The sequence below is a fragment of the Boleophthalmus pectinirostris genome, unplaced genomic scaffold, assembly GCF_026225935.1.
Source record: "Boleophthalmus pectinirostris isolate CB_2022bp ecotype Guang Dong unplaced genomic scaffold, ASM2622593v1 HiC_scaffold_2753, whole genome shotgun sequence".
Taxonomy (NCBI): domain Eukaryota; kingdom Metazoa; phylum Chordata; class Actinopteri; order Gobiiformes; family Gobiidae; genus Boleophthalmus; species Boleophthalmus pectinirostris.
The window spans coordinates 4,000-12,491 of record NW_026571273.1 but is presented as its reverse complement, the minus strand read 5'-3'; the positions used below and the strand labels follow the sequence as shown (position 1 = coordinate 12,491).

The 8,492-nt window shown below is 50.1% G+C and overlaps 1 protein-coding gene across 1 annotated transcript; it reads right to left on the bottom strand.

Annotated features, from left to right (window-relative positions):
- Positions 1–347: 347 nt before the first annotated feature.
- Positions 348–3,275, bottom strand: LOC129410852 (NLR family CARD domain-containing protein 3-like). The gene is made up of 5 exons (XM_055159783.1): positions 3,216–3,275; positions 2,938–3,121; positions 1,795–2,708; positions 952–1,469; positions 348–474 (listed from the first exon to the last, which is right to left on the bottom strand). Exons 1-5 carry the CDS (start codon positions 3,273–3,275, stop codon positions 348–350), a joined length of 1,803 nt encoding a protein of 600 aa, XP_055015758.1.
- Between the last annotated feature and the right edge of the window lie 5,217 nt (positions 3,276–8,492).

Below are 8,492 nucleotides of genomic sequence, written 5' to 3'. Positions count from 1 at the left end.
ACCTGAGTGAATGACCTGAGTGGATGACCTTGAGTGAATGACCTGTGATTGACCTGAGTGAATGACCTGAGTGAATACCTGAATGACCTGAGCTGTTCTCTGCACTTTACTGTGTGAAGGAAACAAAACAAACTCACACTTCCTCAGACCTGGAACATCCAGCGCTCTCACAGGATCCAACCTGAAACACACAAGTCCAGTTTAGACCGACCAGGACCAACCAGGACCCAGACCAGACCAGACCAGGACCAGACCAGGACCAGGACCAGGACCAGACCAGACCAGGACCAGGACCAGAGGCAAGTCTCACCTGACAGACAGCAGGGGGCGCTGGTCCTGTAGAGCGGTCAGGACTCGGCGGAGGGTCCTGGATGGTTGTAGCTCAGGTCCAACTCTCTGAGGTGGGAGGGGGCGGAGCTCAGAGCTGAGGCCAGAGCAGCCCCGCCCCTCTCTGAGACCAGACATCCAGACAGCCTAAAGACACACAGCATTACACTCATGTGGACACAAGGGGGCAGAGTGCATCATGGGAGCGTCTCACCTGAGCGTCCAGTCTGCAGGGGGCGCTCTTCAGTCCAGAACACAGCAGCTCCACTCCTGAGTCCTGGAGGTCGTTGTGACTGAGATCCAGATGTGTGAGACTGGAGGAGCTGAGGACTGAGGCCAGAGGAGCACAGCTGTGAGGAGACAGACCACAGCCACAAAGACTGAGGGACAGAGAGGGACATTAGAGACTAGAACCTCCACACAAGAGTTTAAAATACAGTCTGAGGACAGAGAGGGACATTAGAGACTAGAACCTCCACACAAGAGTTTAAATACAGTCTGAGGACAGAGAGGGACATTAGAGACTAGAACCTCCACACAAGAGTTTAAATACAGTCTGAGGACAGAGAGGGACATTAGAGACTAGAACCTCCACACAAGAGTTTAAATACAGTCTGGACTCACAGGGCTTTGGTGGAGACTCTGACCACCGGCAGCAGACCCAGGAGAGCGTTCTCTGAGCCCTGGTATTTCCTCAGGTCAAACTCCTCCAGGTCTGAGTCTGAGGACAGTAAGACGAAGGACAGAGCAGACCACTGAGCACGAGACAAGGTTCTATCAGAGAGGTATCTTCTCATGTTCTTCTGTATCTCCTGCACCAAACTGCCATCGTTGAGCTCGTTCAGACAGTGGAACAGGTTCAGACTTCTCTCTGCAGACAGACCCTCTTCATCCAGCTTCTGTTTGATGAACTTTACTGTCTCCTGATTGGTCGGGTCACTTCCTGTGTGAGTCAGCAGACCCTGAAGGAGCCTCTGATTGGTCGACAGAGACAGCCCCAGGAGGAAGCGCAGGAACAGGTCCAGGTGTCCGTTTGGACTCTGTAAGGCCTGGTCCACAGCAGAGCGGTAGAAGGCCTCAGGGTCTGGACTCTCAGAGGAGTGTGGTGTCTCCAGCAGGTTCTCTCCAGAGCTGTAGAAGGTCTGATGGACGTGAAGAGCAGCCAGAAACTCCTGCACACTCAGATGGATGAAGCAGTAGACCTTGTCCTGGTACAGGCCTGGCTCCTCTCTAAAGACCTGTGTGAACACTCCGGAGTACACTGAGGCCGCTGCAGCGTCCAGCCCACACTCGCTCAGGTCACTCTCGTAGAAGATCAGGTTTCCTTTCTGCAGCTGCTCAAAGGCCACTTTTCCCAGAGACTTCACCATCTTCTTGGTTTCTTCAGTCCAGTGAAGGTCCTCCCCTGATCCCTGGTGATACTTGATGTTCTGGACTTTGGCCTGCACCACCAGGAAGTGGACGTACATCTGTGTGAGAGTCCGGGGCAGCTCTGGTTCTGTTTGTTCCAGAAGCTTCCGTAGAACCTTGGAGAGGATCCAGCAGAAAGATCGGGATGTGGCTCATGATGTGGAGGCTGCGGACGCTCTTGATGTGGGAGATGACGACTGTGGCCTGGTCTATGAACCTCTTCCTGAAGTATTGCTCCTTCTGCGGGTCGGTGAACCCTCGCACCTCTGTCACCATGGAGACGCACTCAGCAGGGATCTGATTGGCCGCGGCGGGGCGCGTGGTTATCCAGAGGAGAGCGGAGGGAAGCAGGCTCCCCCTGATGAGGTTCACCAGCAGCACGTGCACTGAGGCGGACTCTGTGGGGTCGCTCAGGACCCGGGTTCGGCCGAAGTCCAGAGGAAGTCTGCACTCGTCCAGACCGTCAAAGATGAAGAGCACCTGGAGCTGTTGGAAGCTGCAGAGATCTTTGGATGGACTGAAGAAGTGGTGCAGCAGCTCCACCAGGCTGAACTGTGTGTCTCTGAGCACGTTCAGATCTCTGAAAGTGAAGGGGAACAGCAGCTGGAGGTCCTGGTGGGCCCGGCCTTCAGCCCAGTCCAGACCGAACTTCTGAGTCAGCACTGTTTTCCCCACGCCGGCCACGCCCTTCGTCAGCACTAATCTGATTGGCTGTGGTGAATGTGGGCGGGGTTTAAAGAGCTCTTCACATGTGATGGTCTCTGGAGCGGCCGGTCTCCTGGACACTGTCTCCACGTGTCTGACCTCATGTTCCTGGTTGACCTCTGAGGCTCCGCCCTCTGTGATGTAGAGCTCTGTGTAGATCTGGGTCAGGGGGGCGGAGTCTCCTGCTTTAGCCACGCCCTCAAACACACGACTGAACCTCTGCTGCAGATCACACTTCAGTTTATCTCTGAATCCAACTTTACTCCCTTTAAACAACACACAAGAGTTAGAATGTCAAACATGTCACATATTTCATACAGGAGGAAATCTGACACACAGGGAGGGCACCTGACACACAGGGAGGGCACCTGACACACGGGAGGGCACCTGACACACGGGGAGGGCACCTGACACACGGGGAGGGGCATGACACACGGGGAGGCACCTGGACACACGGGGATACAGGAGGATGGAAGGGCATCTGGAGGTTCTTACTGTTGAGCAGGTGCTGGGCCAGATGTTCCTGGTCCATCCTCTTCAGGAAGTCCAGGGTGATGTTCAGAACCTCTCTGCTCTCCTCCTCCTCACTCTCGGAGCATTCTGGGTAATCTGAGGCCAGGAGCCTGTGGAGCCTCTGCAGCTGCTCTTTGACAAAAGTCAGGACGTCCTCCTCCAGACGCTGGAACAGAACAAAAGAGAAGAGTTTTAGTCAAAGAGAAAACCTGAGGAGCACCCAGAGAACCCCACACATGCTGCACTTGTGAGGTACTCACCCTGAATATGGCGTCCAGCTGCTCCTTTGGGCCTGGCTCCCTGTCAAACAAGAAACTCATCATCATTTATTTATTCCAGATCATGGTCCATAAAAGAACAGAACAAAGAGCCAAGAGTAAAACAGACATATTATGGAAATCTTTACATCAGTAACATTTAACCCGGTTTAGGCTGTTCATAAATGTATATGATATTTAATTTTTGACGTGTGTAGAGCAGCACAGCCCCTGTCGGCTTAAATGCACATATGTGTTTTCTTGTGACTTCTACAGAGTGATTTAACACAACAAAGATGTGGATAGAAGACGGTGTAAAAAATATATCATCATTGCCACATGTTAATCGAAAAAACTAGTTTGGAGAGAACAATTAACAACCATAAGTGCGTTGCTAACGTTGCTAACTGCTTCAGTCAAGTGGGAAAAACTCAATCAAAATCAAAATGAACTATTGCTGAGATGAAATGGTCTTGACGTGCAGATGACACAAGTGAACGGCTCAGTGAACTAACTAAACAGATCACCGTGATGCAAATACACATGAGTGCAGCTGAGGACAACTTGAGAAGTACTGATAAAAAAGTGAAAGATCTGATCAAAAGAGTTTAATTCCTGGAAGACCAAGTTGACTATTTGGAGAACAGAAGTCGACAGAACAGCGTGATCAGCGTGATCTTTCACATTGTGGAGGGGTAAGAGAAGAAAGACACTGTCGTGTTTGGCAAAAGGAGAAATTGAATTTTTCACCTGGACAAAAGTTTATTTTCTTTTCTCTGGCTCAAATCTGTACCTCACTGTCCTCAAAGGAGTGGCCCAAGGTTTTTAGGTACAGATGCACAGCGGACTGAGGTCCTTTTAGGTGGAGATGTCCTGTGTTGCTCTCTCGTCTGTGTTGGTTCTTGTGAAGTGTCTCGTTCACTGCAGTTTTCACCACACTGAATGGAGGAGACCACATTGCTTTGTTTGGGTCTCGGTGTTTTGTTCTTTGGATCAGTTTCTGTCTTAGAGTGTTCATAGGTTTGAAATACACTGGGATTTCATGTTGCCTGAAAATCCGCTGTAGTTTTTCAGAAACACCAGCCATATAAGGAATAGTTCTGATTCTCTGTTGTCCTGTTTTTTTTTTAGTTCTCTTGGTTTTGTTGAAGGCCCATTTTGGATCTCCACAATCAGAGGACTTTCTGCACATGTTGTTCTTCTTTCTCCTTTCCATCTGTGCTTGTAGGCACCACTTGAGCCCTGTGATGTAGTGTCCGAATAACTCCAAGTTACCAAACCAACCAAAAGCAGGTTCTGGTCTGTGTTTGTGGGCTTCCTGAAGACCTCAACCTGGAGTCTCGAGAAGATTAGTACTTGGATGGGAAACATTGGAAAAATCAGGAGCCACAGGAGGGCACCAGTCGTAAAAAAAAATTGTTGTTGTGTCCTTAGGCAAGACACTTCACCCACATTGCCTAGTATGAAAGTGGTGTGCGTGTGAGTGGTGGTGTGGTCGGAGGTAGGGCACAGATTGGCAGCCTCGCTTCCATCAGCCTGCCCCAGGGCAGCTGTGGCTACAGTAGTAGCTTGTGGAGTAAATGAATAAATCTCTGTAAAACTTCTTTGAGTGTCCAAAACAGCCTTATATAAAACTGATGCATTATTATTATTATAACATGAACAGGATGTGGGAGAAATGGTTACTGTGGGTATCGTACCAACAGTCCAAGCTAACGACCAAACAACTAGTAGCTCAGTGTTCCAACATCCACAAACGGCAACTGCATCACAACTAGAGACTGATGAGGTACAACACAAATGCTACAGCAAAGAGGAGCCAGGACGCCAGGTCAGAGGAGAGTTGACACCAACTCCCCAACCAGAGACTGGGTACAAACCCCAATAAGTATCACGCTGAGCGAGGCAGCGACTGACCTGAAAGATAAGATCATGGCCCGAATGAACACAAGGCAAACCCGATGCCAGTTACAGAGGCTAAGTGAAGTACCATCTGAAAGTCTCCTAGACGATGTGAATGCAGCACTGACAGTGATCCCTACCACAACAATCACTGAAACCAATGAGCTGATATACACTTCAGCAGCAGTGATCCTAGATGTGTTGGGCTATAAGAGCAACAATGGAGCCATGCGATACAATACCCACCATGGAAAAGACGGTTAGAGAGCTAAAATCAAAGGAGGCGAGGAGAGAAGTGAACCAACTGTCAGAGGCCCAGAAAGGTGCAATGAAAAAGAAAGTGCCCAAGAGGAACAGCCAGATGCCCGACCTGAAGCACTCGAAACTGCCAAACAAAGGCTCTAGCCGCCAATTTGTGCACTGCCTGGATTGATTACAAGAAATGCTCTAACTCAATACCACACATGGATCACTGAGTGCTTGGAGCTGTACAGTATCAACAGGACTCTAAGGGCGTTCATTGCGAACTCGATGCGGTTGTGGAAAAACACCCTTGAAGCCAATGGGAAGCCACTTGCACAAGTGTCCATCAAATGTGGCATATACCAAGGAGACTCACTGTCCCCACTGCTGTTCTGCATAGGCCTGAACCCCCTCAGCCAAATAATCGACCGCACTGACTACGGATACGACTCAGAAACGAGACACCATCACCTCCTCTACATGGACGACATCAAGCTGTACGCTAAGAGTGAGCGAGACATCGACTCACTGATCCACACCACCAGGATCTACAGCACAGACATTGGAATGTCATTCGAGCTTGAAAAATGTACACAGAGAAGGAAGGTAGTCCACACAGAGGGGGTGTCACTCCCAGAGGGAACAATAGCAGACGTTGAGGACAGTTACAAGTACCTTGGTATCCCACAAGCAAATGGCTCCTTGAAGAGGCAACAAGGAAAGCGGCTATGGCCAAATACCTGCAAAGAATGAGACAAGTCCTAAGAAGCAGCTCAATGGCAAGAACAAGGTGCAGGCAATCAACAGCTCGGCCTTGTCAGTGATCAGATCCCTGAAGGGATTGTAAGCTGGCCAAAGGAGGAGATACAGACCACAGATGTTAAGACACGAAAGCTCCTGAACATGTGGAGGGTTCCATCCCAAATCCAGCACCCTGAGACTGTACACGAGCCAGAAGGAAGGAGGCCGAGGACTAGTGAGTGTGGGAACCACTGTCCAGGATGAAACATCCAAGCTCCTTGAGGACATCAAGGACAAGGCCCCGGCAGATGAGGAGCTCAGAGAATGTCTCAGACAGTGGGGTCCAGAGGAAGAGGAGCTGGAGGGACCATCATGGCAGGACAAACCCCAACATGAACCACCGGAACAGAACTGAAGAGGCTGATATCAAGAAATCCTCCCAATGTCTTGAGAGGGTCTGAAGGACACACAGAGGCACTGATCCTGGAGCTCAGGAGCAGGACCTGAGCACTCGAGCAATAGAGACCCAGATCTACCACACCAGACAAGACCCATGGTGTCGACTGTGCAAAGAGGCTCCTGAGACAGTCCAGCACAGAACTGCAGGTGTCAGATGCTGCAGGGAAACAAACATGGAGCCACAGAACCAAGTGGAGCCACAGTCACAGAAACATCTGTGCAGAGTACGAACTGGAGACCCCAGGATCAAGGTGGGAAACACCTCCAAAGGTTGTGGAGAACGACTGAGCCAAGATCCTGTGGGACTTCAGATACAGACTGACAGGATGGAGATGGACCAACCAGACATAGTGGAGGTAAATGGTCACATTTTTCTACAGCGCTTTTCCACCTTCAAGGCTCTCAAAGAGCTTTACAACAAGGAACCACTCACACACACATTCACAAACCAGTGTACACAGACACTGGGGGCGAGCTGGGTTAAGTGTCTTGCCCAAAGACACAACAACAGCCTGATGTGTTATATACACATCTATATATTCACACAATGGATCTTATCATCCAGCCCATGTACAGCCCAACAGAGGAACATAATAATCAGATGATATTTATGATAAATGCTGTGTCCTCATTGCATTGTCTCAGACTGGGGACTGACGTAGAGACAGTCAGGTTTTATATCTATGCAGAGTTATAAATAAATTCACCTTGGAACATTACAACTCTCTCAATTTACTTTTTATTTGTTCCTTAAGTGTACGAATTGATAATTTATGTTAAATCTCATAACTGCCCATGAAGTGGAGATTCCTCGAGTAGAATGGGCCCTCACGTCAGTTGGAGGGTTGCGGCCCGTGACCTGTAGACATGGTGAATAGTCTCAACCACCCAGTGTGAAAGGCGCTGCCTGGAAAGAGGACAGCCCTTCTTAGCCACTCCGTAACATAGAAACAGCTGGTCTGAACGCCTCCTACCTGCTGTGGCTGCAGTATAGGCTTCCAGTGCCCGCACTGGGCATAACAACTGCAGCTTGTCTCTGCCCTCTCCAAGCGGGGGCTTAAACCGAGCCAAAGTCAAAGGTTTGTTACAGTGTGAACGGGACAACACCTTCGGTAGAAACGCTGCATTTGGCCACAGGGTAACACCAGAATTACCCGGACTCCACCTGAGACGGGAAGGACTGACAGAAAGGGCATGTAGCTCACTGACCCGTTTCGCCGACACAATAGCCAATAAAAATGCAGTCTTACATGAAAGCCACTTAAGGTTTGCCTGGGCCAAAGGCTCAAATGGAGGGCCACAGAGAGACTCCAAGACTAATGATAAGTCCCACACTGGAGCTCGAGGTGTAGTTGGTAGGCACAACCTGCGGGCACCTTGAAGAAAAAGAGAGACCAAGTTATGGCTCCCAACTGTACAGCTTCCAACCAAACCAGGGATGACAGGATATAGCAGCAACATACACCTTCAGAGTGGATGGAGACCGTCCATTTCCAGGAGAGACTGGAGGAACTCCAGGACAACAGGCACCGAACAAGACACAGGATTCTCACCGCGGGCAGAACACCAGTGAGAAAACAACTTCCACCTGTTCTTATACTGCCGGCGAGTGGAGGCCGCTCTGGCATTCAAAAGTGTTTACCAAACAGGATCGGTGACACCGATCAGCTGCAGCTCAGGCCCGCCAATGGCCACACCCACAGTTGGAGGTGTTGAGGATTGGGATGCCATATCTGACCCCCCAACTGAGACAGCAGATCTCTCCTGCCCGGGAGACGCCATGGGAGATCGCAACACAGCAACGGGAAACTCGGTCGTGTTGGCCCAGTATGGAGCAACAACAACAACAGTCTGTGTCCCTCTTGGAGAACCCTCTGTAGGGTCGGCCAAATCAGAGGAAGAGGGGGGAAAGCATAGAGAAGGCACTGGGGCCAA

Bases quoted from the DNA above. Each gene is read 5' to 3' on its own strand.
- LOC129410852 (XM_055159783.1), bottom strand. From the start codon at position 3,275: ATGAGTTTCTTGTTTGACAGGGAGCCAGGCCCAAAGGAGCAGCTGGAC. The intron at 2,709-2,937 runs GTAAGAACCTCC...TGTTGTTTAAAG, and splicing joins GGCCCAGCACCTGCTCAACA to GGAGTAAAGTTGGATTCAGA. The intron at 475-951 runs GTGAGTCCAGAC...GTGTGTCTTTAG, and splicing joins AGAGTCTCCACCAAAGCCCT to GCTGTCTGGATGTCTGGTCT.